This window comes from Drosophila bipectinata, chromosome 2L (genome assembly GCF_030179905.1).
Source record: "Drosophila bipectinata strain 14024-0381.07 chromosome 2L, DbipHiC1v2, whole genome shotgun sequence".
In the NCBI taxonomy this organism is placed as follows: domain Eukaryota; kingdom Metazoa; phylum Arthropoda; class Insecta; order Diptera; family Drosophilidae; genus Drosophila; species Drosophila bipectinata.
The window spans coordinates 13,978,190-14,005,999 of record NC_091736.1 but is presented as its reverse complement, the minus strand read 5'-3'; the positions used below and the strand labels follow the sequence as shown (position 1 = coordinate 14,005,999).

The window sequence follows — 27,810 nt, the reverse complement described above, 5'->3', positions numbered from 1 at the left end:
CATCACTAGATTTGGCAATAAACATAACTTGTGAAGTACCTCCCACCAAAGCAATAAGATAACCTTATTAAAACCCAAACAAAAAGCCTATGTCCTCATTTTATTAAGGATTATCTAAATTTATAAACTCAATAGCCCAAAACAAGCACGAAAACGCTTTTTCCCTATCTGAGAATGAATCACCTTTTGGCCAATGCGTCAATTTTGAGTTACTGGATTCAACAATTCCCACCAAAAAAATGGGATTCTACTTTCATAAACACGAGTGTTGTGTACTTTGTACGCTTTTGAGGAAAAAAAAAAAAAAATAATAAATTAACGAGTCCATTTCGATAAGATTAGATTGTTAAAAAGGCATGGGCCGTTCAAATTGGCACAAACGAAGTTCAGGGGAGAAAATTGCATTTCCGATTGGAAAATTGCGAAAAATAAAAATAATAATAAAACTAGTCTTAGTCTCAGGGTCAGACAATGGACTTTCCAGTCGAATCCAATTAATAATAATAAAGCCAAAGCACTTTGTCAGACTGACTTTCAATTGTTAGCCTTGCACAGGCTCGACAATCTCATCATCCCAATCCTCCTCCACTTGCATTTCATCAGGTTCAATAGAAAACTATATAATAAAGTATGAAAAAATAGTGGTTGCTGTGGTGCTATGTGGTTGAGGTGGTGCCGGAGTGCTGGAGTGCATGGCTCTGATGGTTGACCAAGTGGCCTTATGGCAATTTACTTTCTAATGTCAAGAAAGTCATGTGCAAGTCAAAAACAACATCGGCCACAGACTGAGTTGCTTATTTGATTTTTGCACTTTTTCTATAAATATATACATTTTTTGTAAGAAATTGATAAATAATCTAGGCAAAAAAAAACACGATGATATCTATGCAGATTTCTTTCGCTTTTATCCAAGTTTACCGAGCTTCGCAAAATAAATTAGAAAAAGCAAAACCCAAGAGGGAGAGGCGTCAAAATGTAAAAATCGTCGGCACATTTAAAAACCATATTTTGTGCTTTTTCACTCTGCTTTTTCTACTTTGTTTTAACCAATAATTTAAATCATTTTTGGTTTTGCTTGGAATGCTTGTGGCATGCCGGTAATTTGCCTTACAACATTTTCAAGTCATATGTATATTAAAACAAAAAAAAAAAACAATATTTATCAATCAAATGCGGGCAATGAGCTGTTGATGAGTTTCCTACCTTTCCGCCAAATTATTTCAGTTTTGTTTTGGTTACAATTAAGTGCATGCCGAGTCTCCTCATTCAAATTATTAATTAATTAATAAGCGCAGATGAGTAATGAATCAGGAAATGATAGATAGTTGGCAATTAAGTTAATAACGGGCGTTGGTTTTTAGAGTGGTTACTTAACCGATTTCCCAATAATTGACCGGAACAAAGAATCCATAACAATTGCGTCAAAATGTTGTATCCATAGGCTAAAGTTTAAAATTTTCCCATAATTTTATTTCAAATATTACTACATCCCGGCTATCATTAACCAAAATCATGGTTCCCAGGCGGCTTTTTTGGGGTTCATTGTGTAATTTATTGAGTACCGCTGTTTTACATCACAAAACAATCCACAATATGGAATCATATCCCTCATAATCCAATAGAGGGACTAAACAATCCAATTGTGACCACAGTCTAGTAACAATTCCTAGATATGCCCAATCACCTGAAAGGCATTCCGAAGTAAGCCAGTAAACCACAATGTCCATGATCGCTATTCTTCAATTATCGTGTGTTGGGGGCTATTGCATAAGGGTCTCGGAAAATAGTTCCAACAATGGGTGGACACAAAAGGCTCCCTTGCTATAAAGATAGAAATAAAAAACAAAAAAACCTGGGCCGAACCGCTTTAAATGTCACTCTTGCTTTCATCTTTTGTGCTACAAGTGAAAGAGAAAAAAATTATAAATGTTTATGGCCCCTGAATCCAAATTAAAATCGACAAATAGACGAACAAATTCATAAAATATGCAGACTATGCAAATTTGCCACTAAATTAAAATAGTTTCAAGCCAGGCCAAAAAGCCACTGAAGACGCCGGCTATCCGTATCTCTATTCCTCACTATGCGCATGCGCATATACCAACTCGTCAACAGGTTGAAAAAAAAAACGAACCAAAAAATAGAAAAACAAAAAAAAAATAGCTAGCTCAGCTTGGCAACAACAATTGTTGTTTATGGCCGTGTGCCCCAACTGGTGTTGTTTTCCACTCTTTGAGAAATGTGAAAGATGAAAGCGTAAATGCTGATTAAAGATCGTTTCTTTCGTGTATATAAATTTATATTGTAATTTCAGCGCCGGCACACAGCAAAGTGTATGCAAAGTGAAAGAGCCACCAGAGTCGAAGCCGGAGTTGGAGCCGGTGTCGGAGTCAGTCAATCAGTCGGTTGGTTAGTCGGTCGGTTATGATAACAGAGATACAGATACTTTTAAGACAGCACCCGCTCAGCATTTTCCATCCATTCATTCATCCACTCGCCACTCTGCCGTCTAATTTCACAGTCATCAAGTCCCGGCCAAGTAGAAAGCGAGAGTCTCGATTACAGTTTAGTTGCGCCTGCGCAGTCATCACGGCCCCGTGGAAAATCTCCAACTCCATCTGAATCTCCATCTCCCGCCATCAAGGTGAGTTACACCCACCATCTCCAAGGCCCCCCAGTGGCAGTTGGTTTTGAATAAATGTGTCAGAGCAATGGTATTGGCAGGGAAAGATGAATGTATCTCAAAGATGCAGAAATAAGTTTGTAAATATTAAGTATACGCACTGGAGAAACAGGAATTGCAGTTTCAAAATAATACTTTTGATTCTGAATCTGTTGTGCAGTTTTTAAGATATATGGACGAAAGGAAATTAGGGAAAATCCAGGAATCTTTTTTATTCTTCAAATATTACGTATACGCACAATGCAATAATATGTAGTTTTCATAAGTGTAATTCAATTTAAATTAAATTAGTAATTCGTTAGAATTTCATAATTTTTTCTAAAATAAGATGAAATTAACTCACAGTTAAAGAACCTATACAACTCCGGCAACTACATATTTTACTTCCGAAATATTAAGTATACACCAACTCTAAGCAGGAAATATAATTTCCACTAACAAGTCATTTTTAGGCAAAATTTGTTTCCTAAACTTTTAAAATTGTTCCGAAATCTACATGAAAGAAAGCTTAAACAAAAACTGGTGACTAAACACTCGAGAAACATACATAGAATTCCAAAAGCAATCAAAAAAATGGCTGCTTATCTCCGGAACTGCCTATAAAAGAGAAATAACTATCCAAACCGCTAAAAAAAAATATTCCAACTGAAAAATCACTGAGTAAAAATCACACTCCCGAGCTTATCATAAGAACCATTCCATTTATCTTAACAAGCGAAGGGAAAATCCATTAATTTGAAAAAGAAACCACTCGTAGAGCTATTATTCCAAACTGACCCTTCATAACAAGGCCGTTGAAGGCTTAAATAATTTCACGAAAATAGAATGCTAATCTAAGTTAATAACAAGACCTTATCATGCCACCGCACTTTCTTTCATTTGTTTTTAAGCAAAGTTAAGGCAAGTTGGCTATCTGGGCATATCCGAGAGACAGGTTCCCATGGCATAGACCGACACTGGCAGAAACACGGGTTAACAAACCTTTTAGCAAGTCTTGTTGGCCACGAACCTTCTGTTGCTTTTTACGAGACTGCCGCTCGACACACATTCGGAATATAGTACTTACACATGCAGTACCCGCCAACCGGCATGGCATATATAGATTCGTATTCTTACAAACGATAAGATAGGAGCACAAAAGTAGCCCTCTATCGAAGTCTTTAAGGCTTTGCCATTTTCGATTGCGCGTAATTGCATCAAAATTTATTTATATTGTTGAGCGCAATGATGAAAACATTCGAGTCAGGGTCACAATTTGGATCGGTGGTGGGTTAAACCCGAATATGTCAGCTCAATGGGACCCCACACACTCCGGATTCGGACAAGTGTCATCCAAAACAACAATGGAGCTAACAATTTGGATTATCGTGTGATTTATTGGGCCGGGGAGACGCACTTTCAAAACCCAAAAGACCCGGGGACTTGCATTCAGTTACTGGCCGAAGGCGACACACAATATTTCCATTTCAAAATGCATCCAAAGCTTTCGGTTTCGTAACTCGAATGCAAAATGCACAGGTGGACAAGTTTAGGAGAGGCCCCAGCAAGGTAAAAAACACAAAACATAAATACATTTTTACACAAAAAATAACAAACCCCATTTGGGGACTATTATATGTGGAACGCTGAAATTTGGTTCAGGTTCAGTTGGTCGTCGTGCTTATGTCATTTGTTGTCATTATACAAAAATTATTATATTAATTTTGCCTCCAAAATAAAAAAAAAAAAAAAACTGGAGCGGCCAGCACAATAGCCAGCAATTAAATTTGGGTCTATGATGTGTCAAAAAATTTAAGCCAACGCGGTAGACAAAAAAAAAACACGTGGCTTCGGTTTCAGTTAGGCTGGGGTCCCCCAGCCAGTTTTTATAATAAATGCATTTCGGGTAGGGCTGCCCCATCTGCATCAAACATAATATATAGTCCCAGATTCCAAGAAACCTCGAGTGGGCCATGTTACTAAATCGGAATTTGGTGGGACTTGTGAAATCTACTCGAAGGTGTCATTAATTTCCTCACACACTGCAACAAGAATGCAAAACCTTTTTAAGTTCACCTCCATTTCCAAACTACCGGCTAATTGACCTTTAATAAATAGGCGGCCCATTGCAACTACCATTTGGAAACTCTTCATTTAGGCTCCACCCAGAGCTTTTAGCAGATAAGCATCATCGGACAACCCGGTATTAGCCGCAATTGGCTTTTGACCAATTAAAGACTCTTCCACTGGCCGTAACTTTTCTTTTAAGCCAACAAGCTGAGCTCCAAAAAAAGTGAACCAATTTGTTCGTTGAGCTTTAGTTTCGTTATAATTTTGTTTTGGGTTTTCTAGTTTCGGGGCATTTTTGTTTGGGTAATTTTTAGTGTAATTATTTAAACATTAAACCAGTCGAGCAGTCAGTTGTTTGTTTTGTCAGCTATTTTTTCACTGGTCATTTCCATTGCAGTGAAAACAAGAAAGTCACGGGCACGAAACTGAATTATCATCTCACCCAAAGTCTATCAAAGCCTGAAGGCAATGATTCCAAAGGGATTTCTTTGATTAATTCGAGTGAAATCTGGTTTTAATAAAAAATAAAAAACGGAAGAACAAAATAATTCAAATCAACAGCTGGCCAAAGACTCGAAAGAGATGGGGCATGAGAGAACCTACCACAACATTTTCTCAACTTTCCAATTTCCATTTACCAATATTTAGCATTGCGCATGACCCATGACCTTGAAGGGAAAAGCTCTGCCCATCTACGTACGTGGGCGGTTTTCCAATGGAAAATTTTCATTGCCATTGCACCTGCTGCGGCATCGACTTTTCCAATTTTCTGAGAGCCTGGCCAAAAACGTAATGGCGAGTTTGTGTGTTGACTAGATCAAGCGCCAATTTTTGCGGAAAACCTGTGGAAAATCGTGGAAACTCTTGTCGCCGTTTGCTGCGCGCCTAATCGAGGCGCCAGAGGGCGCGGCGACCCGACGGCGCCGTCGACGTTTTCCCATCAAATTCTGCATCTCCCACGCTTTGATTTTCAATGGTTCGGGAGCTCGAGTGGATCCCGCAGGGGCTCTGGGGGCTCTTGGGGTACTGGAGGCTCCCGAGGTGTCATGGGAGTCATGGGGTGGAGTCCGACACAATCAATGATTCGCTCCGCCAGGCGATGCGGTTGTCAGAAGCTGATGGAGCGCGATTCAGATTCAGATTCCGATGCTCCAGTCCGAAACAGAAATGAAGGCGGCAAGTTCAAAGACCCCCCCACCGAAAACAACTAACAACAATGTAACCTGCGAAAATATTTCCCTCCTTCTTTTCGGTTTTAAACACAAACACAGAAGCCATTAGAAGGTGCTAAGGTTTGATGGCACATCTCTTAGACAACTTTGTAATAACTTGTTTGAGCAGACTAATTGCCGCTTCTGGCGGTTCTTCGCTGTCTGGGATTGTCGGGGCAAGCCTTTCGATATCTCATCTGTCTAATGGCTTTGATTTTGTCTCCCAAATTAGCAGCAATTAAGGTGTTACAAGGTTATACCCATTTGCCCCGAAGAAAGTTTGAATGGAAAAGGCAAACAAAGGTAAGGCATGGACGTTAATAGTTCTATAAGAGTTCTAATAGTAAGTATAGATTTTATAGAACCTTAATATAACTAATAACCCATCACACATTCCTCTTCATCAAAAGTTCCTTGAACTGTGAGATAAAAAAAATGTAATTCCAACCAACTTCCCCATATCTGTTTGCCCTTAAGAATACACATGTCCCTGGCTAATTGCTTATAAGAAACAACTAATTGGCCTTGCTGATACAAAGTTGGCTGTTAACAGAATTGGCCTGGCCAAATACAGCAAGACCTCTAGACTTGTCTGGTGAAGGTATGTGGCGGACGAGTTCCAGAGTCTAGCAATGCAGTAGAATGCAGCTAATGCATCAGGCCCAAAGCCAGTGATTCACAAAAAGGGCCACCTAGGAGACGACCCGAGAATGATGCCATCACAACCCACACGAATTCACCGAACGCATCTTCCAATTAACGTGGCTTATCTAAAAGCCGATAGATTACCGACCTGTATTTTGACAGACACCCCCCCTCCAGTCGGTGGAATGATTAAACAATTAGCTGGCTGTGGGGCTCAGACACGTTCTATAGATCTATAGATCTGAAGACAAAAAGGTCCCTCATCAATTACAAAAGACGGTGAAGAAGGGAGTCCACTTTAAACAAAATGTATATAGCTGTGTGTTCACTATTCTTTGATCTGTCAATTTATGAAACCAATTTTTTCCAGTGCACTCAAGACCCACAAAAGAAAGTGAAAAATACTGAAGACTGTGTACCGGGATGGGACCTTCTTCATGGGAGTCACCGTTTACACTTTCCCAAGCCAGCACGCAATCAGACAGAAGATATATACATATCTATATATATAGTAAGGTAGAAGTGGCGGAGAAAAACCTCAATCAAAGCTGGCTGCATAACTTGAATGCGGAGAGGTCATCATCGTTGGTGCTGTGTGGGTTGTTTGTTTGGAAAGCGTCGATGCCAATAGCCAGATGGATGGCACACGGAAACGCACATCACGGCAAATGTCTGATTGTCCAAAAAAAAAAAAACCAAAAAAAAAAATAAAAGCCCATCCAGACAACAAGATATAAAGAAAGAAAGAAGTTAACTGTAGCTTATTAAGTGAAAATGAAAGCGTTTGCCGAAAAAAAGACAAAGCCCTGTCCGGCATCCCATCAACCGGTCAACCGGTTTTCCGGCCCAGCTAATCACAGCCCAGTTTTCATCACTGTTACAGTTCCGCATCTGAAATGAACACCCAACTGACCTCTGACATGGTCAGGGCAATTAAATAAACCACCATAAAGGGGGTAATACCAGGCACGGTTTTAAAAAAATCGTGTGGTTGGGGGACTAATATTTTTAAAATATTTTAAAAAATATTAAAAGAATAAAGGTCTATGCTTTGAATTAGTTGTTACAATAAAAATGCATTCTAACTAAATTATATTGTAGTTTAATCAGGTATTAACTATATATTTGTATTTACTTTTAGATTGCAAAGATTAGGGATAACGTGAAATACTATGCTCCATTATAAAGTTTAAAATTTTCCATAAATTTAATCAAATTATAAAAAAAACTATAATATTTTGATAGATGTATGATATCCCTAAAAAAAACCTTATCCAAAAAAATATCTAAACTCACCTCTTTCAATGATGGCGCTGCTATCGCCACTGGCACTGCTGCTGGCACTGTCGTCCAGTGTTCCCCGGATACTAGAATCCTGTGTCTGAAGCTCCTGGTTTCGCTCCTGATCTTCCTGATCCTGGGCTGGAGGCAGTCGATCTTTGCCGGAAAAGTGCACTCCGCCATCGCGATGGAAGTGGAGCTCGAAGCGTGTGGGCAGATGGGCGTCGTAGTCAGCGGCCGAGTGGTGGGCCTCCACGGCCACCTTGTGGTAGAGGCTGATGAACTGGTGGATGAGCGCCCAGGCCTGGTCCTCGGAGAGCGGCGCCTTGAACGAATCTAGAATGTTGTTCAGGGTGACGCACTGCTCCGGGCAGGAGCACTGGTGGAAGGCCTGGCAGATGAGCTGCCGGCTGGTGAGGATAGGACCTCCGCTTCCGTTTATGGTGACTTTGCCACTCAGTGAGCTCCCTGTTAGCTTCTCCGGGTGATTGCCATTGGGCGGGTCGGCCACCTTCTGGATGGAGTGCTGCTGGGCATCACCATTGGCGCTGTCCGGAGATGTGGAGAGGAATCCCTCCTCGGTGTCCTTGAACTTCGGATTGGATTTGGCGGGGGTGGCCATGGTTATGGCCTTGGTGTGCGACTGGGACTCGGTTTCGGAGGACTGCTGTTCATCCGCCGCCTGGTGTTCGGTCATCTTGCGGGCTTGATGCTTTAACCCGATTCTGGTGGAAATCCAGCACTGCCCAACATATATGGAACTGAATTGATTTTTTTGCTGTTTAACCTGCAAAATTTCACGTTTTTTGCACTTGTTTTTGAAAACTATCTTGTTTAGTTATTTTTTGTTTGACTTTTTGTGTGTTTGGTTGGTGGTTTCTGGGGGGGTTTTTTGGAAACTGATTTTTGTGTTTAGTAGTTAACCGAACGGAATGAAATGAACTAAAGACAATTGATTTTCGCCACACACAGTCAAATATGTTTGACGTTTAAACACACATTAAATACAAAACACACTATATACGGAAAATGGAAAAACGAAAAAATCACACACGAGACACATCAGGTTGCAGAGTGGGTGGTTTGGGGGTGAATTATGCTCAAGAACTGTGGTACTGTCGTCACGTTTTATTTTTTTTTAAATTTTTGCTTTTTTAGAATTTTTATCTTTTTTTTTTGTCGTAATTCTCTGTGCACTTTGCGCCTATTTTTGCAGTTGCCGTTAGGTTTTGGGGGGCTCTGCTTTGGGGCAATAATTCTGCCTTGTATTTCACAGCACTGACGGTTGGGTTTGAATCGCTAAACAAAATCACGCGCACTCAACAGTGTTTCAAATACATATATAATTTTCTTGAAATTTTTTATTTATTTTTTTTTCATTAATTTTTGTTGTTATATTCTTTATTAAATTTTACAATCTCTCTATGTAATCGCACTTTTTTTCGCATATTATCAGAGCACGACTCTATCGCGTCCGCTCGCCGCGACAGCAGATTTTGAAATGCCGCTTGGAACTCACAACGCTTGGAAACCCACCAGACCGGCGCTCGCTCTCGGGCTACTCTCCCGATGTGGCCATATCTCTCCATATATATGCTACCTTTTATTTTGATTCAGGTTTTCGTTGCTCTGCTCTCCAGCTGATAAGATACTTTGGCTTTGCCTTTACTTTTGGCTTTGTGTTTGCTTTTGTTTCTGACTTTGCTTTGGCTTTTTGGCCATATTCTGTCTGCCTTTTTTGATATTTTTTGTTTTTGGTTTTTGCCAATTTGAAGAGTAATTTGTGTTAAGGTCAGTATGGAGTCGACTCGGGCCGCTAGGTGGCGCTTTTTGGGCCATTATTCGGGGCGGAAACGTTAAGGTCTTAAAATAAAATGGGTAATTAGAGCCGGGTTTAATGCCTCTCCTACTGATTACACGGGGTTTATTTTCGACTGCCAGACATTGAGATCTTAACTTGATTTCTTAAAATAGATGCATCCGGTTATTAATCTTGTCTTAAAGAATTTTTTTGAGCCAGAAGAAACAGTTAAATTACTAATTATATAGGTTCTTAAGGGCAATACCAAATTTGTATACTACTGTACTATATTCAACTTCAGTTATCTTAAGTTTCTCCTTTAAGAAACAAAGTATTTCTTATTACCATGGAAAATCCCCTTTATTGGAATTAAAATTCCTCCATAGGATTTCGTAACTTTGCCTTTTCAAGGTCCGTCCCGCCAGAAAACATTGGAAAACCGCGTAGCATCCGACAACATTTGTAACTGAAAGATCAGTGACAGTCGCATTTTTACGAGTTAATAAGCCCCATAAGTACTGCACTGGCACTGGCACTCTGCACTCCCCCGCCACTCCTGGCCACCTGGCCTGCTGGCCAAGTTATGATATATGAGCCGTAAATTGAAACTTTATATCAATGCCGACTCCCGGGATGGGGGAGAGATTTGCATACAATATTATTACAGCATCGAACATCATCAGGCGTCAGGCATCTGCGGTAAACTTTAACGACTTGTTTTTGTTCGTAAGCGTACAAAATAAAAAATAAATAAAATAAAAGAAACATTTTTCTGTACGTGCGTTTTATTAATTGGCAGTCGGAGGATGCCTGGATGCCCACGTAACCATTGAATAGCCATAAAAAGTGTGTCCTCAGCTAGGGAGCTGGCCCAAAGCAGCTGGCCCAGCTAAAATAAAGAAAAAGAAAAAGGAAAATAATTAAATGACGACACCTCGACAGAGATCAGTATAAAAATTGCAGAAGCTCGAAGGTAGCTACCAGATAGCATCCACAGATGTGGCAATTGGCGCGTTTTATGAGCCAATCGCTAATGAATTAATTAGCCAACTAGCATTGCGTTGGCACAACACATTCGAGTACATACACACTCGATAAAAATAATAATTATTTGACGATAATATCTTGGCTTAGATCGCGGGAGTTCAACAGCCGGCGGCGAACTTTTCAACCCACCAACCAGATGCAGCTGGATCGGCTGGGTCTTTGTCTTTGACGCGGTTCCCCTGGGCCCCAATATGGGAACCTGACGCCTATGAATCACTCACAGAAATCCACCAGAAACAGAAACAGAAACTCAACGGGCCAGATCCAAATAAATGTGCAAGCGAAAAAAAATACACAAAAAGGTTGAAACAAATGTGGATAGGTGTACTAGACTCTAAGTTATGATGCCTCGCGTAATGGGGCATATGTTTTTCCAGAATTCCTGATAAATAAGTTAGATAAAATGAACACAGAAGTGGAATTTTGATATTATGTAATGGGAGCTTAGAGTTGGAGTTTCTCAAGAAGTGGCCAAGAGAAGTAAGACTAGCAACTATTCTGTCTATGAACATGAATAGAATTATCCACCCACTCTACAGGCCATATATTAGTCGAGCATACCCCTCTTTAGACTGACTAACTCCATTCCCTGTTGACGGCTGCTGTTCTATTGGGACGGTTCAGCCAAGCGTTGCATTTTTGGTCAATTACGTTTGTCGCGCGGGCGGCACTTGGCCAGTTTGCAGCTCCAACCCCGGCTTCAGGTTCTGATTCAGCTTCAGCTTCAGCTTTGACTCTGGCTTTGGCTTTGGGCCGTTGGGCTTTCAGCCTTCGCTGACGCGGTCAGTAGGTGGGCGTGGATTCTGAGTCCGAGTCTGGGTCGGTGGCATTGTTTGTTTTGTCATGCAACCCCCGGACTCTGCCCCACCGGAAATGTGCATCCGCTTTTTCTTTCTTATTTTTTTTTTATTTGGGGAGGGATTTGAAACACCGGCTAAATGTCAGCATTTAGTTGGGATTCTACGCAACTACAACTTTTGGGAGTTAAGAGCAGGTAAGTCGACTCAGGCGCTTTGCCCAAATTTGGTTGCTGCAGGTTGCGTACGATTGTTGCCACATGTTGCTGCAATTTGCACAGAGGATGCAACGCTCCGATGCGCCTGACACTTTTGCTCAGAAGTTGCATAAATCCGCAACCGGCAGGCAAATTGCCGAAACAGTTGCACTTCAGTTAGAAAATGGCTCTAAATATTAAGTCTTTTATGTGGGTAGCCTAACTTTATGATGGCATTAAAATAAATAAGCCGGAAAATTAATGGATAAGATGCTTATAATTTATGAAATATTTGGGAAAATTTTGAGCTTAAGAATGGATTGGTTGACAAGTTTTTTGGACTACCTGTTAACCAAAGTCAGTAAGCCGGGGATTAAAAATATTGGTAGAAGCTACTGGCTACAAAAAGGAAAAAAATTCTTTAAGAAACTTTATTGCAATGTCAGAAAGACCTTTAATTTTCCAAACATAAATTTTCTATAATCTCTAATTCCCCAGAACTGGTTTTCTGTAAGGGAAATGAAATGGCTACTATCTTCGGAAGTGTTCGGAAATTGTTATTATTGTCACAACCACTGGCTGGCTGGGCGTTCATTAAAGCAAATGGACAAAACCTGCCAGTCAGTCGTTCCGTCAACCCATGAGATCCAGATACAAATGAAACTACAGACTCAGATTGAGAGTCGGAAACCGAGAGTCCAGGGCACTGCAACTAATGTGCATTACATTTCTTTTTCTGGGCCCGAGTTGGCGTTTCACAATTGTGTAATATTCTGTCGGCATGTTTGTGCCCCCGACTTGGAGTTGCTCTAAAAACGTGATGCAATTAGGCCTTTGGGAAGAGAATAAAAAAATGGTTGCACACTGACTGATGCTAAAGGCATCAGTCTTGATGCCTGAATTGAACTCGCCACAAAAACAAGTGTGAAAAGGGTGGCCCCAGAGTTATGATTATCGTACGTGTTCTTCTCAGGTAATCAATTTTTTCATTGCAATTTTTATTTTCGAGTGTGAGAATTTTGTGCACATTTTAATGGGAATACATGTAGTACATATAATGTGCACTCAGATGTATCCTGGGAAATTGCCTAGATTCTTGCATGTGATCTGGATTAATTTGCAATTGCAAATTAAGTAATTTACGAACTTTCTTCTGGGCTGTAGGTTGTAGGGTAGCAGCCCTCTTATTAGACTAACCACCTGTAATTGAGACCCCGGGATGGGAGCTGCTTCTTTCGACACCCATTACTCATCCATTCAACCCACATGTGGCACATTGACCCAAGTGCCAAATACCAGGCCAGCTAACCCAGAAACCAAACGCTCAACGACCAAATAAATGTCTTTGCTGGAAGTAAGTAATATTTTCTATTTTCTTTGGGCCAACTTCAATGATCACAATACGCATTATTCTCGCCGGGCTATAAAACATTCTTCGGCGGCTTAAATTATCGAAGAACACTGATTGCCGGTGAAATGCATGAAAAGGGAAGAGAGTAAAAGATGTTTTCAGACCGAAGACTGAGACCGGGCTCAAGTAGACGTGACAAGATGAGACCTCTTGCTGGTGATCTGCTGGGCTGGTGGAGAAAGCTAAGACGGAATCAACGGAAGAGCCCGGGCAATCAGCAAAATCGCAGAACAATTCCTATTCCCCATCCGCGACCGCGGTGCGACGCTCTAATTTGTGTTCATGCAATTATTTCAGGTAACTCCGATTTGCCTGCGAGCCAGGCCCATTTAAACGGTAGGGCAACGTATTAAAACTAAGTGCCACTTACTCTCGTAAACCCCCTGTATTGCCCAAATGCTTTTCACATCCCCAGAACTTGCGCAAAAAGCCCTGACAGCCAAAGAGATTGTCTCTATGGCTCTGTCTATTATTTTGGCTCTAAATGCACAAAGAGAAAACTTTGGTTCATTTAATCATAATATATTATATCATAGGGATAGGGCTTTACAAGAATGGTAAGATACATACATTAAGAAACTAGAACAATTTTTTATTTAATCTGAAAGTTCCAAAAATTACTTATTAATAGCATTATCAAGCCCTCAAATCCAGAACCCTAAGCCATATTTTATTAAATTTAATATATTTTACTTTAATTAAAAACAAAATTTGAACAGTGTCATAGACTTGAATGCCGACTGGAGCACATTTAGTACTATAGTTGGCTGATCATTCCGAGTGCCTCCTATGTGCAATGCAATTTCTAAAACGTGATTCGTGCAAAGACAAAATGCCAGGCTCTCCTCCTCCAAAAAAAAGCCACCTCCTGATCATCAACGGGCCCCAACAAAAGCCCATTAATATAATTTGTGTCTAGAGTTATTTTTTGGTTTTCTTGGATTCAGTTTTTTGGCTCAGACTCGCAGTCAATGGTCTTGGTCCTAAACGATTATGAGCTTTAACTCGGAGGCAAGTTGATGTTGGGAAAACATGCCACAGTTTTCCATATCTCATTGTTATAGTATTATTTTTTTTGTTTCTGTTTTTTTTTTGGCTGACGGGGTCACAGCCATATAGATCAAATAAAAACCGCTGATCGTGTCGCCGCCGTCGATCGATTGCCATTTTGTGTGGGCTTTTCCACTTATTTATTTTACAGAATTGTCTACAAGTTTTATTGGTTAACGCTTAATTTTTATTAGCGCGCAATCGAAATAAAATTAGTTTTTTTTTATGGTGATCGGTAGCCCCAAGGGGTTTGTGGCGTTGACAGTTCGATAAATTTGAGTTAGACATCCGATGAAGGTTTCCTTTCTTCTGGCTCTGGAAATGGTGAAGGCGACGTGGGTGGACATAATTGGGCTAATAAAATGTATTGTCTGGTATTGGTGATGACTCAATAGAGGCAATAAAGATTGTGTGGCAAGAGTTTAGAAAAATTGTTTTTAAAAGAAACAAGGTCAAAAAATGTTCCATTATTAACTTGAATAAATTCTTAAATAATATTTCATTAAATATACTATTCTTTATAAATCCTAGAGTATCTATTTCTTCGATTCAGGAAATAATAGCACCCTTCTTCTGGTTAATATTTTAGTGACAGCATTCGAGAGAACACTTTAGGCCTCCTTAGTTACCAATCTGAAGGAGGCGGGGGAAATGGCGGCAACAAATCAGCGCCGATCGGTGTGCGATCTTGCGGTTGCAGGGCCATAAACTAAGTGACCACCTGCGAGTCAGTCGGTCGGCGGGCATAAAGAAAACGCTTTATGGGCCGTCGGCCAATGATGACAACGACATCTCGATGGGAAGACACTGGACTGCCGGGACTAGCATAGGATATGGGGAGACCCACTGCATCGGCGTTCTCGTTTGAAGATAATAAAGATCTTGCCACAATGTGATGACTCTTAAAAAGGCACAAACAAAAAGGTTCTACGTTAATAATAATTTAAAATTTACATTCTAAAAATAAAATTATACACTTATATATTAATATTAAATAGTTGGGTACATTTCATTAAAGAAATAATTTTTCAAATCAGCTTTATAATTTCTCTCTCTGTGCCGGAATAAAGTCACCCGATGTCTAATGATGGGAAAAATGCATCTCACTGACTAAGATTTCCAACAAAATATAAAAAAAAAACGCCCCAAAGACGACCATGCCACCAGGACAGGAGACGGAGAAAGAGAGAGTGAGAACCCAAGATCTGGACTTGCAACCTGAGCGCACTTTCATTTTCTGCTGCCCGCCGCATAATTAATTGCGACCGAAAGTGGACGACGATTTTTCGTGTGGTGGTGGTGGCAGAAAGTAAGAAAAAAAAAACATAAAAACAGCCATCCGATATATGCAACAAAAAATTACTACTCCCCATTGGAAGGAACAACGAACCTGTAGCTGAAGCGACAACTAAACCGGATCAATGTTTGGATCCCGCAGCCGGAGCAACTTTCTTCTTGCGGCTTCTGACACACTAAACTGACTAAACTGACGCAACGCAGCGTGTGGCAAGTGCAGCAAGTGCTGCCACAAAATGCACTCACTCTTGCAACGCCCACCAGACATGTCGCAGGAAGGCAGTGAAGCTTCCTTTGCCTCTTGAATGGTTTGGGCCACAAATGGAAATTAAGCCTGAGTTGGATTGTGATGTGGGCGATATTAAAAAAAAAGGGGAAAAGGGGCATGCCACATATGTGATATACAGAGGGACAAGATACCATGGAAGCTTAAACATTTTAGAATAACTTAAATTTCTTTTTTACATTTATTTTCATGATATATAAATTTAATTAAAATGTTGAAGACCTTTATTAATCTTCTTCATTTAAATAAATTTCTAATTGCTTCTGCCAATTATAACCAAATACTATATTTATATAACCAAATACTTATTGTACAAATTTTAATTTAATTTCCAATAAGTTTCCACAAATACAATAAGACACAAAATGAGCATTGAGTTTTATTGTCACCCAAGGCAGACTCGAACCCCAAAACCCCAGACTCGAAAAGCCCAGACTCAGGCCCCCTATGGGAGGGGAGTCGGATCGATACCGAAAACCCGATCGACAGAGCAGCGCCTGACAGAACCAGTTTAATGGCACATGAAATTTCACCAAAAAATCTGTGAATCTCCCAGGCCTAGCTGCAGAAACAGGGGACTTTGGGGGGATTTGGCTGGAAGCTGGGCAAACTGGGCAACTGGGGGAGGCGTGGCAAGTTGATTTGCTTAAAAAGAAATTCACTTTCCTTCGACGGTTTTACTTTTTCAAATTTTGTGTGCGAATGTTTTGCGGAGTCTGAGTCAGTGCAGGCACAAAAATAATTATAATGTTTATTTACAGTCAAGTCTATAAATTTCTTTAATAGTTTCTGTTTCCACTAAGACTTAACAATTTTGATAACGATTTAATAGAAAATTATTTATTAGATATTTATTTAAATTTTTACTGTGCATCGATAGAGCCTGTTGTCATGGGCCGTGGAAGGCAAAGAAGGTCACGGTGTGTTGTAGATCATGAGATGAGGATTGGATGCACAATGCACTAGGCCCAGAGACAACAGGAGGAGTTGGTGGTCAAAGTCACAGACTAGCCTGGCCCGGGCTGGCTTAAAACTAGGCATGGGACTGGCCGAAAGACCATTTCACAATTGAATGCATCGCCTTGCATTGGCAATGAGCACAAAAATACTTTTAATGAAAGTTGGCACTTTGCTTTTTGGGTTTCCTTGGCTGGTTTTTTGGTTTTCTTCGTTTGTTTTTTTTTGTTTGGTTTTCCAGCATTTTGATTTGTGGCAGGCAACCGTGGAAAATGGTCTCCGTTACCCCTGTGGAAGAGCCTTTCCACAGGAGCCGAGGTGTTTTTAGGCGGCTAATTGGATGTGGACAATGGATGGTTTATTGTCGGCTGCGGCGCGGATCCTTAATTGGTGGCCTGACATCGAAGCGAAGCTATTTGTGGGGTGCAAAGTAAATCAAGTCAACCAAATCACCACCTGTTGGCCAAAAATGATTTAATGGGGAGTCCTCACTTTCACTATCGACATGAGTTGATCAAAAGTCCTAACTAGATGTCTTTGGTTAAAATATTAGTTAAAAACTTTAGTTTTTGTCTTTTTGGCTAGAGAATTATGCTTTTTATTAACTTGATAGATTACAGTATAAGGACCACGCTGTTGAATGCTGTTTCACAAATATTTGAAAAATATGGAGGCCCCAGTAAAAGTATGATTATGAAGTCACCGTTTAAAAGTGTTCAGGGTCTTTAGTTTTAAATTATTTCTTCTTATCTTCCTTGTCCTCTGGCTCTTCTGGCGGCGGCTTATCCTCGTCCAGAGGTATGCCATTGTGCAACTTGGACCACCTGGGAGTACTATACAGAGCCCAGAAGGGAATGACCATCATGAGCAGAAGAGATCCCCAGCCAAAGATCAGGCGCTGGCCGGCCGACATGGGGAAGCGCGGAGGTCCTGCCACGGGCATGTAGGTACGAACCCAGACTTTACGGAACTTCTCCACAGGGCTCTGGACCAAAGGACTCTCCATCACGCCGCGCATCCTTTTGATGGGTCTCAGCAAGAGTTTGCGTACCAAAGTGAAACTCATATTTAATTGTATTGAAGAGATATGGATAGGTCTTGCAAAAAAAATACAAATTTTTGTGATTTTGGAAAATATTTAAAAATTGAAATACTCACCAAGTCTGTAGAGACTAAAATAAAATGGATTCGTTTCAATAAACCATGGGGATAATTGAGCTTGACAGCTCTCGTTGCCAAATACGGAACAATCACAGCCTGCTGGAAGATTGGAGAAAATTTTTGAGGAAAAAACAGGAAGCGGACTGCATGCTGCATATAAGGTTCAAATTCAAAGGTTAAATATACATTAAAAATGCAAATGGATGATGATATGATGCCGCGGGCCCGATTTCAATTCCATTCGGATTCGCAGACAAAGCCCTCGAATGTGAAGTTTTTGGGTTTTGATTTCCATTGCGTGCTCAGGCAATTGTTTATCTTTTCACCAACTTTGCAATGGGTGGGATTATATAAAATGTGCGTTGAACTGTCCAAGTTTTCGGATTATCGCAAAAAATCTTCCATGTTGCGGATTATAGTTGACAGAACTTTGGCATTATGAAGACCATTAATATTTCAAACCCATAGATTTAAGAGGTATAAAATTACAAGAAGCTATAAAAAATTAAAAAAGCTTAAGAGCCTCAGAAACTTATGTTTTTATTTTATTTATATATTTATGTTATTCTCACCATTTAATTTTTCTTAAATATGTAATACCTTTATGTTCTTTATATTATTAAGACATTTTAATTTTCTACTTTTTAATTTAACTTCCCAATTTACAATGATTAAAAATATTATTCAAATTATACAAACAAAAACCTATTAACAAATGCTGTTAAATTCAACAGGTCACTGCTAATAACAGACACTTCGGCGCTTAACAGACCGATAACAAATAACAGTATCATGAACAGTGTTGGTAAAGATTTTAGACACATTTCCATCAGCTGGTTTTTGTTTACGCTTGCGGCAAGCTTTTCGCGGACAAAATGCAGGATAAATCTAAACAGATGACTGAGTAAGGATTAAAAATAATAATACATTTGTTTCTCACCTTTAAATCTAACCTTCAGTCAAGAAGCCAATCAGGCGCGCATCACCCAAATCGAGGAATTCATAAACGAAGTCCTGAAAGAGGATCTGCGTCAACTGGAAAAGTGCATGGGGCAGTACAATGAGGAGATAATGGAGTATGTCCAGCTAAAAAACACTCTACAGACGTTTGAGACGCACCTGCCAGAGGGTTACAAAACACAGGTCAACATCGGAAGTAACATCTTCATGCAGGCCCGAGTAAAGCAAATGGACCGCATCCTGGTAAACATTGGCAAGGATGTGTACCTGGAAATGAGTTTGCAAGAGGCGGAGAAATTCAGCGATGTTCGTGTCAAGATTCTCACTAAGCAGTCTGATGTTTTGCGGGAGGAGAGTGTCCGGAAGAGGGCACAAATCAAAATGGCCCTGATTGCCATCAGCGAACGAGCCAAGCTTATTCAACCTGAAGTTCCCAACTAGAAATAATAGCTTTGATTTCAAATTGTATTCCTTCCCCATAATAACTCAATTATATTACATTATATAAAATTATAAAATTATATTACACAAGCACCTGGTTTTATTAGTTTTCTACCAGAATTTACAAAGATAATTTACAAAATACTTTATTCGAAATCGTTGTTGGCCAAAAATTATTCGGGAGGGTGTACCAAGTTGAAATGGACGGAGGGAGGAGAAAGTGCTACTCTTGTTACTACAGGAACAGGTTGTTCGAAAATCTCGAAGGACGTTGAGCATTTAAACTGTCCCTCTTCCCTGCACCACCTTGGGCCCTTGTGGTTTTGTCAGTGATTTGAGCTGTCTTATCGGTATTGGTATTCAGGGTTTTGCACTGGTCTGAGATGCGCTGGGATGTGTCGTTCATGCTCCTCAAACGTCTGGCCATCTAAAGGTATTTACCATAGAATTAGTAAAAATTAAGCAACAAGTAACCTAGTTCTCATAGGGTAACTATCCGAATAATTTCCAATGTGAGTTGGTTTGTTTGAATTTCGATAAGAAAGTTTTGGAAGAAAGATAAAATATGTTTAGATTTTTAATATAGATGAATATTGGACTCGAATGTTTAAAATAAAAACAAGTCTACTAGAAAACAAAATTATAAATTTTGACAATAACAAATATCTATATTTTTTTTTACTTAAAACAAATGAAAACGTTTACAATAAAAAAGCAAATTCTACGAAAGAAATACCTAAGCTTTAAGATACTTGAAAAAAAATAAATCTTGAATGAAACTTATATAGAACTCTCCGAAACGGAATTGGGATGGAAAGGGACTTCAAATTGCGACTCACATCGTTGCCTCCTTCGATCCTCTCCATACCCGGGGGACATTCAAATTTTGACGAGGACGAATAGTTTACAGCCTGCTTAACTCGATCCATCTCCGTCTCGAGCACAGTGTGGTCCCTAACAAGCAGGCGATATTCCTCAGCTAGTGATTGGTTCTCCTCCAGCAGCATGTTGATGTGCTCCTCGGCCCGATTATTTCGCTCGCGCATCACGTCGTCGGCCCTGACCTGGGCATCCTTCCACTTGCGGAACGTGTCTATGATCTGTTTCTGCTGCCGGTTGACGTCCGCCTCCTGTCTGGATTAAAGGAAGAGGAGATATGGCTGCTCTAAGATGGTCGCAATCTATCCAGAAGCGGGAATACATACTTCAGGCGCTGCTGCATCTGCTGGCACTCGGCTCCCATGCCTCTCACCTGCTCCCTTATACTCTCGTTGGCCTGTTTCAGATCCTGGATGGATTCCTGGTGCAGAAGCTCCTGCTGCTGCAGTTGAGATTGCATGTTCCGGATAAGGCAACGGCTTTTGTCGAGATCTATTTGACTGCATCTCAGCTGATCTTGGAGGGCCCGTTCACGACCCGTGCTGCAAGCGTCCTTCTCCTTCAAGGCAATCACCTCCTCCCGTAACATTTTTCGCTAGAAGATTAAAAAATTTTAACTTCCATAACTATAAAAGTAAAGATTAAACCCACCTCCGTTTTTAGCTCTTCCTGCAGCTTCTCCACCTGACAGAGTCGAGCCTGCAGACTCTGCACCCGGCGGTTGGCTCCTTTCAGCTCCTGGCATTGTTCCTCGAAACTGGCGGAAAGGGATTCGTATTTGTTGATCAGTTCCACCCGTTGAGTGACCTGGCCGTTCAGCTGCTCAGCAATTTCACGCGTTTTTCGTGCATTTTCACCTAAAAAGATAAAGTTTTATCCAAATTTTAATTTAAAAAATGTTATAACTTACTATTTTTCATTTTAAGTTCGTGATTCTCTTCTTTGAGGCGACTATTTTCACTCATATCGGAGTAACTATTAATCATGGTTTGCAACTTATTGATTAGTTCATTGCGATTCTTAAGAGTATCCGTTAGGCTTTTGATTTGGCAGACCAAGCGTTCGTTCTAGGTGTTATAAAAAATATTACAAAAAAGATAAAAAAAATATTAAAAATATATATAAGTATTTGGTATAAAAGTCTTTGTTTTTAAGTCCCAACTTGTATCTCCAGTTCGCAGTTGATTCGCGGAGGAGCTTCGATGTGCAGCTCTGGTTCGGGGCAGGGTGGGATCTGAGCTTGGTGATGCTGCTGCTCCACCTGCTCTGTCAGCTCCTCCAGATCCCGCTTAAACTCATCGATAATGCTTAGGTAATTGTCCCGAGTGGCCTGAAGGATTTCCGACTGTGTCTGGCACTGGAGCAGGGTGTGCTCCAGCTCCTGGCGGTGCGGACAATCGGGGCTAATGGTGACGGAGGAGGTCTCTTCGTTCTACAAGTTTTCAAAATGCAATTGAAAATGCAACCAGGTTGATGTGCATCGGAGCTTACCATGGCAGAGTTGAATAGCTATAACTAATTGTCCTAGAGTTCCGGACACGGAATCAACTGTCAGTTGTCAATTCTGTATTTTATCTTTATTTCTATCCGGATAACCCCCGTCCTCTATCTTCAGCGCCCGGGCTGGATTTTTATTTAAAATCGCTTGTGGGGTTGCGAGGCTTTCGTGCCGTTCTCATATTGCATGGACTCGGAAATATATCTGGCATAACCCAGACGAATTTCAACTTCATTACGCTTTCATTTCATTTCAATAATATTGCTATTAAAAGTTTGTCACGAAAATAAAACCAAATCGAACCGTAGTAGGTGGCAAGGTTTCGGTTTCGGATGTCGGGTGTCGGGATGTCGGGGTGTCGGGTTTCAAAGTTTCGTTTCTTTGGCACTTTGGCAACACAAGTCAAACAACTATATAGCGACAATGATGGGTAGGTGCTTCCCCCTAAGTTTTATAGATATTATAATACATATATATACCAGCCGAGACCTCCGACTGTTTGACACGATTTGAAAATAAAGTTGCCGCGGGTGGCAGCAAATAATATCGTCTGTCTGGGCCTGGGTCTTCAATTGGTAACAGTCTTTCCTTTTTATTTTTATTATTATTTTTTTTAGAAGTGAGGGAAGCGTGGCTACGCGCACTTAAAACACTTTTAAAGGCATATTATATTGGGGCGGAGGAGTACGAATTTGATAGGCCTGGGTAAATGTGAAAATCGATTAAGACCCGGGGCAATGAATTGTTATGAATTGTTATGAATTCCTATTCGCAGTCAGACCAACCAACAACAAAAATACAAAATAAAGGGTTGTCGACATCGACTGTCATTAAACCCATTAAGAGCCCTCACCCACTCGACCCTCCGTTTATATTTTTTATTTTATTTTAGTTTTATTTTTTGGTAGTTTTCCACACCTTTCACTGACTCAATTTGCACATTTACAGTTCGGCTCTGTTCGCTCTTTTCAGAAATATTTTCACTTCCCGCCCCCGCACGAAACACTCGAAAACAATTTGCACTTTTGGCCAACTTTGGCCGTTCCCTTGGCGTTTTGCTGTCAACAACAAAGGCAACAACCACGAAAAAAAACAGGGCCTGAATGAGCGGAAAAGTTTCGTACTAATTGCACGCTTTCCCTTGTGACTTTTCGCGCGAAATGAATACCATGCGACGGCGGAAAATTCAAATAGGGGCGAGCGTGTGGGTGTGTGGGCGGTGGAGCGCGGCTAATTAGGGCTCGTAAATTGTCAGTTTTATGCGATCCGATGCGATATATTCCCGGTGCCGATTCCTGGCGCTTCCTTGATTTGTTTCACGCGACTAAACAGCAACCGCCGACGGATGACAGGATTCTGAACCGGCCGACTCCGGTTCCCAGCGCCGACGACCCCTCGACAACTGCTTCCTGTTTGATTTTGCGCCAAGCACTTCCAGCAGGAGATGATGCCGTGAGGCATAGCGTGTTCTATACCGGTTCTTTAATAGATTTTTATTCTATTCATTTTTTTTTTTAATGAAATGTTAAAGGTTTTTAAAGGCTTGATAGGTTTACTGAGAGGTAACGTAGTAGTACTTTTGAAAGGTTCTTAAAAATATTTTCATATATATTTAAAAAATGTTCTTAATATCTAGTAGTAGTGTTTTTTATCACGAGGATCACGAGCTCCTACCATGACCCCCGACTCGGCCAGAGCTCCCAGCCCTCCGCGGCTCTCATCGATATGCATATCACTGCTCGCCTGCCTCGCGTGTCGATTGTGGGTAAATAAATAACACGAAACCTATTTCCGATTTGCCAGCTCCTGGGGAGCAGAGCAGGTATACCTCGTCGACCAGGAGGTTGGGGCAAAGGGCACACTACCCTACCCCCACCTCCTGGGCAATTGCAGTTGAACTTACAGCCGAGCTTCCACAATAAACACATTCGCGAACGATTTGTATTTGTCGAATGTAGACAAAAAGCCTCGAAAGGGGGAGTGAAACGAATCTCTTACATTGGGCCCTACGAAATATATGGGTAAATAAATCAGAGGACTCGAATGGCAACAATAATATTTGTTGTCATTCCAACCTAAGTATATATGTGTCCTTATATATAGTATTTGTTAGCCCGAAGGCGAATGTCATTTACCACATAAGACAGGTTATGTGCAAACGAAAAGTATCTCAAGCCACAGACGTAGATACAATAATCTACAATTTTTATTTAACAAATGGAACTATCTTAGGATTAATTTACCAGAAGAAGAATTGGATTCTTCTCAGGTTTATAAATTAAATATTTTTAAAACTAAACCCCTTTATCTAAGCTCCTGGCTTTATTGTCTTCATGTGGATTTCAGTTGATTCTCGTAGTTCGTTTTTTGGCGGGAACTTGTTCCGTTGATAAATAACTTAGCAACTTAGTCGAATAAGGACGAACTTTAAGCTTACTTGGCTAACTCTTAAAATGGCTTAGCTTAGACTAAATGTGTTATTTATTTTTGGGAGGGTCAACAAGTGACACAGTTACTTGGAGCTCCTTGATATTGTAGATGTTTTGGGTGTTGTCCCTGGTGTCGTTGTTGGCTTAGTTGCTGGCTTAGTTGTTGGCTTAGTTGTAGGTTTATTTGTAGGTCTAGTTGTGGGTTTTGTTGTGGGTTTTGTTGTAGGTTTTGTTGTGGGTTTTGTTGTAGGTTGTGTTGTTGGTCTAGTTGCAGCTCTAGTTGTTGAATTCGTTTTGGCTTTGTACTCTTTTGTTTGGGTAGCTGTTTTCGTATCGGTTTTCTGCATTTCATATAACAAAGACGTTTATTGGAATCGATGTAATCGAAACCGTCAGATACTCACAGCTACCTGGCTCTCGAACTCCTTTTCCGACTGGTCCGACTTCTCATCGAACATCTCCATAATGGCAGTACAGAATGGGTTATCCGTACAGTTTTCTCTGTAGATGTCGTTATATGAAAATTCCTTATAACCCTAACAAATAAAATTTTTTTAGTTAAAAATTTTTTAACAAAAAAAAAATCAACAAAATCTACCAGCTTAGATATGAGGTCCGCTATCTCCTTAAGTATTTCACAATTCCGCGTATTTAAGAGACTTTCCGACTCGAACTCAGCCTGCAGCTCTGTAACTTTGACTGTTTTCTTGGTTATATTGATTCAGGTTACAAAAAGGACTCTCAGGTATACGTACTTTTGCAATCCAGGTCCTTACGCATGAGCATAGATTGCAACTCCCGATTGCAATTGCTCAAATTCAACAGTTTTCTGGCCACTGCAACCAGTAACTCAGCGTCTGGATCATCTGCCTCACATTCCGATTTGCGGGTTTCCAGGTAGGATTCATCCAGATCCTCATGGAGAATCCTCAACTGGCTGCGTATATTATCGAGTTTGTTCTGCGTATCTAAATGATAAGAGTTCTGAAAAGGTAGGATTTTAAGTTCTGTATATTTTTTTAGAATGCATGAATCTTACCAACTCCTCCATGATGCCAGCCAAATTTTTTTGACGATCCTCCACGGCCTGGAACTCCTGCTTGCTGTGAAGCTGGAAGAGCTCGCTGATCTCCGAGTTGAGCAATCGAACCATTTCACACTCGGCGCGGTCATGGACGACCAGGCTGTTCAGCATCTTCTTTGGCATCGGATCGCTGTCGGATGAGGGTTCACCCGGAGGACAACTCAGGTTCTTTTCATTTTCGGGCTGTGATTCCTTGGTGGTCGATTCGTCGGTCATGGTGTTATAGCACTGTGTAATGTCCTGTAGCTGATCGAGACAAAATATATATAATAAAAAGTGATATTCGGATGACGCACTAAATGTATTGTTTTAGTGGAAAATCTATTCGAATAAAAACACAATAATTTTCTTATAAATGTGACTTTAGTCTGAACGATGAAATGATAAGAGTAGCTTGAATAGAATTCCAATTATTCTATAAATAAACTTGGCTGAATAATGAGTAGGAATTCAAGCGTCACTACGACGGAAAAAAATTTGTTTAAAATTCAAAAATTACATTTCCAGGTACAGATGAACTAAAAAATGAATTTAAAAACTCACCTGTTGATTTAACTGAGCTATACACTGGTCCTTTAGGAGCAGCTTCTGCCTGGCAGTCAGGACCACCTCATCCAGGGCGCAGAGTTGAGACTTTAGGAGCTGGACCTCGTCATGTTTGGCGGCCATCTCGTTGACCAAGGACTTCATGCATTCGGATACCTGCAAAAGGTATTAAGTACCCATTAAAACCAGGCTTATAATTTAACTTAAAAATATAACAAGTTTATTAGACAAAACATAAAAAACTTTATAAAATATCAACGAGGAATCTTAAAGGTCTTGGCGTTTATTTCAATCTTACGAGACGTCTTGGTTTTGGTTACGCATCGCGGGATGTCGCCACAACCCATCTCCACCATATCCGCATCTCCTACCTTATCGCTTTCGCTCTCTGGCAGGCGCTGATCCTTGGCCACGCCCAGAAGCTGCCTGATGGTCAGCGTTTCCAGAGTGATGCCCTCCGTTTGCCAGCAACCCCGATGGTAGGCATTCTGCACCAGCTTGATGATTGCGCAGATGTCCTTCCGCAGCTTTCGGTTCTCCTCCAGGGACTGTTGCTGTTCGCCCTGAACCGACTGGAAGCAGGTCAAGATCTTGCCATAGGCCTCGTCCTCCAAGGCGGACATGTTGCCCAGGATGACATGGTTCACGTTCAGCAAGAAGTCCACCCACTCCTGGTAAGTTACCAAACGGAGCTGGGAACTGTGCTGCAATTTATTTAATGAGGTTTTTATAAATTAGAAACAAGAACACATTTTTTATAAATTAACATTTAAAACCTATAATTTTAACGACGTGTTTTAAGTTCGTCATTCATGGCTAATGACTTTTTGACATTAACAACCTCGTTAAGACTTCACAGTCTTTATAATTGATAGCTAGATGTTCTAGTCCCTAGCCCCTCACCATTGCATCTCCGCCCTGATCCTCCAGGCTGTCGATCTCGTCCAATCTCTTGAGGAATATGTTGTTCAACTCAAAGTTCACCTTGTCGGAGTCGCCAGAGGAGTCCCGGAATTTCTTCAGCAGGCAGCGATAGTGATCCGTGCACAGGGGCTCCATGCTAACCTTGCACTGGGCATGGGCGGCTGATCCTTCGTCGGGGATAGCCACCGAAGACTGGACTGTATCCTGGCACGACGGCTGGCACTGCTGCTTGCCGGCGAGGGTGCTGCAACTGGGTTTGGGAGACGCGCCAGGCGACGGTGGCCTGGGATTGCAGAGGCCCATGGACTTGTTGTCCAAGACGAAGCCCTGTGGTCGTCGGCTCATTATCTTGATCTGGTATTCAGCTGCGTCTTCCTAAACTTTCAACTCGTATCACCATTAAAATTTTCCAATTCAATGGTCAGAGGGTTGCTATTTTTTTTTTTTTTTTGATTTTGTTTATAATTTTTGAATTTGTATCTGATCTGGACAGGAGCTTGTGTAATTAGACATGTGTATAAGGTTTCCACATCGGAACGTTCACTTCGAGAGTGGCAATCTCAAGGCACCGCTGATCTCGGGCCTCGCACGGCAGTGCGGAGAACTGCACCTTGTAAGGTGCACGCAAATCGCTTTGAATTCAAAATCACACCAAATCCTACACATGTAAAAATTTTTTTACAAAAATTTTATCACAACAAACCCGAAAAAAAAAATTAAAATAAATAAACAAGAAAAAACAATGAAAAAACACGCAAAACAAATTTAATATCCGATTTGAACCTTGGCGGCAACGTCAGCGCTGCGTTCATATCTTTTGTTTGTAGTCTTCTGACGTAGCATGTAGTTTTGTTTATTTATATATATATATATTTCTTGTTTTTTGTTTTTTTTTTTTGAGCTACACACACGCGTATTAAGTATACGATTTCAGCTGGTTGTTGCTTTTTGTGAATTTTTTTTTAGTTTTTGTTTTTGCTTTTCCACAATCTAAATTCCGCGAGCTCGGCGAAACAACTTTTCCCCTGGAGACCGAAGCTGAAACTGAAATTGTATCTCGATCGCGTACTAAACCGATTCTCACTCAACTCTATGGGGCAATATAATATTCCCAGCCAAGGAGAAGGCAGCCAGCCAGCCCAGTTCGTTTCTCGCTCCCGCTCTCGCTGCGCTTATC

The 27,810-nt window shown here is 40.8% G+C and overlaps 4 protein-coding genes across 10 annotated transcripts in view; 1 reads left to right on the top strand and 3 right to left on the bottom strand.

Moving 5' to 3' along the window:
* The window catches only part of spir (spire type actin nucleation factor), a 38,403-nt gene extending 29,035 nt beyond the window's left edge, over window positions 1–9,368 (bottom strand). For 2 of the 4 annotated variants that reach the window (XM_070277511.1, XM_070277513.1), the window contains exon 1: window positions 7,885–9,368. In XM_070277511.1, the coding sequence (XP_070133612.1) occupies window positions 7,885–8,566 (682 nt within the window). In that variant the 5' untranslated portion in view covers window positions 8,567–9,368. The remainder of the gene's footprint in view (window positions 1–7,884) is intronic. The other 2 variants (XM_017241496.3, XM_070277514.1) reach the window with 1 other exon arrangement.
* A 7,919-nt stretch (window positions 9,369–17,287) lies between these two features.
* Window positions 17,288–17,990, bottom strand: LOC108125358 (uncharacterized). Its single transcript, XM_017241489.3, has 2 exons — window positions 17,870–17,990; window positions 17,288–17,808 (listed from the first exon to the last, which is right to left on the bottom strand). Exon 2 carries the CDS (start codon window positions 17,775–17,777, stop codon window positions 17,448–17,450), a length of 330 nt encoding a protein of 109 aa, XP_017096978.1. The 5' UTR covers window positions 17,778–17,808; window positions 17,870–17,990; the 3' UTR covers window positions 17,288–17,447.
* Window positions 17,991–18,648: 658 nt separating this feature from the next.
* Window positions 18,649–19,335, top strand: Uxt (Uxt prefoldin-like subunit). Its single transcript, XM_017241578.3, has 2 exons — window positions 18,649–18,776; window positions 18,832–19,335. The coding sequence occupies exons 1-2, from the start codon at window positions 18,748–18,750 to the stop codon at window positions 19,271–19,273; spliced, it is 471 nt and encodes a 156-aa protein (XP_017097067.3). The 5' UTR covers window positions 18,649–18,747; the 3' UTR covers window positions 19,274–19,335.
* A 15-nt stretch (window positions 19,336–19,350) lies between these two features.
* yuri (yuri gagarin) lies at window positions 19,351–27,300 on the bottom strand. 4 transcript variants are annotated; one of them, XM_017241574.3, is made up of 12 exons: window positions 26,613–27,159; window positions 26,081–26,413; window positions 25,707–25,865; window positions 25,119–25,409; window positions 24,835–25,063; window positions 24,678–24,778; window positions 24,484–24,615; window positions 21,063–21,219; window positions 20,804–21,009; window positions 20,479–20,747; window positions 20,113–20,407; window positions 19,351–19,700 (listed from the first exon to the last, which is right to left on the bottom strand). In XM_017241574.3, exons 1-12 carry the CDS (start codon window positions 26,976–26,978, stop codon window positions 19,509–19,511), a joined length of 2,730 nt encoding a protein of 909 aa, XP_017097063.3. In that variant the 5' UTR covers window positions 26,979–27,159; the 3' UTR covers window positions 19,351–19,508. The 4 variants fall into 4 exon arrangements, with proteins under 4 accessions (XP_017097063.3, XP_070133092.1, XP_070133090.1 ...); XM_070276989.1 differs by lacking the exon at window positions 19,351–19,700 and having other exon boundaries at window positions 20,225–20,433; window positions 26,613–27,170; XM_070276990.1 differs by lacking the exons at window positions 19,351–19,700; window positions 20,113–20,407; window positions 20,479–20,747; window positions 20,804–21,009; window positions 21,063–21,219 and adding an exon at window positions 23,957–24,420 and having other exon boundaries at window positions 26,613–27,300.
* Between the last annotated feature and the right edge of the window lie 510 nt (window positions 27,301–27,810).

What these genes read in the sequence shown, in the direction of transcription:
- LOC108125358 (XM_017241489.3), bottom strand. Translation starts at nt 17,777, where the DNA reads ATGAGTTTCACTTTGGTACGCAAACTCTTGCTGAGACCCATCAAAAGG.
- Uxt (XM_017241578.3), top strand. Translation starts at nt 18,748, where the DNA reads ATGCAGGATAAATCTAAACAGATGACTGA. An exon ending in AAATCTAAACAGATGACTGA is followed by an intron (nt 18,777 to 18,831) that starts GTAAGGATTAAA and finishes TCTAACCTTCAG; the next exon opens with TCAAGAAGCCAATCAGGCGC.
- yuri (XM_017241574.3), bottom strand. Translation starts at nt 26,978, where the DNA reads ATGAGCCGACGACCACAGGGCTTCGTCTTGGACAACAAGTCCATGGGC. An exon ending in TAGCTCAGTTAAATCAACAG is followed by an intron (nt 25,410 to 25,706) that starts GTGAGTTTTTAA and finishes TGTCTCGATCAG; the next exon opens with CTACAGGACATTACACAGTG. An exon ending in CAGATGCAGCAGCGCCTGAA is followed by an intron (nt 20,408 to 20,478) that starts GTATGTATTCCC and finishes CCTTTAATCCAG; the next exon opens with ACAGGAGGCGGACGTCAACC.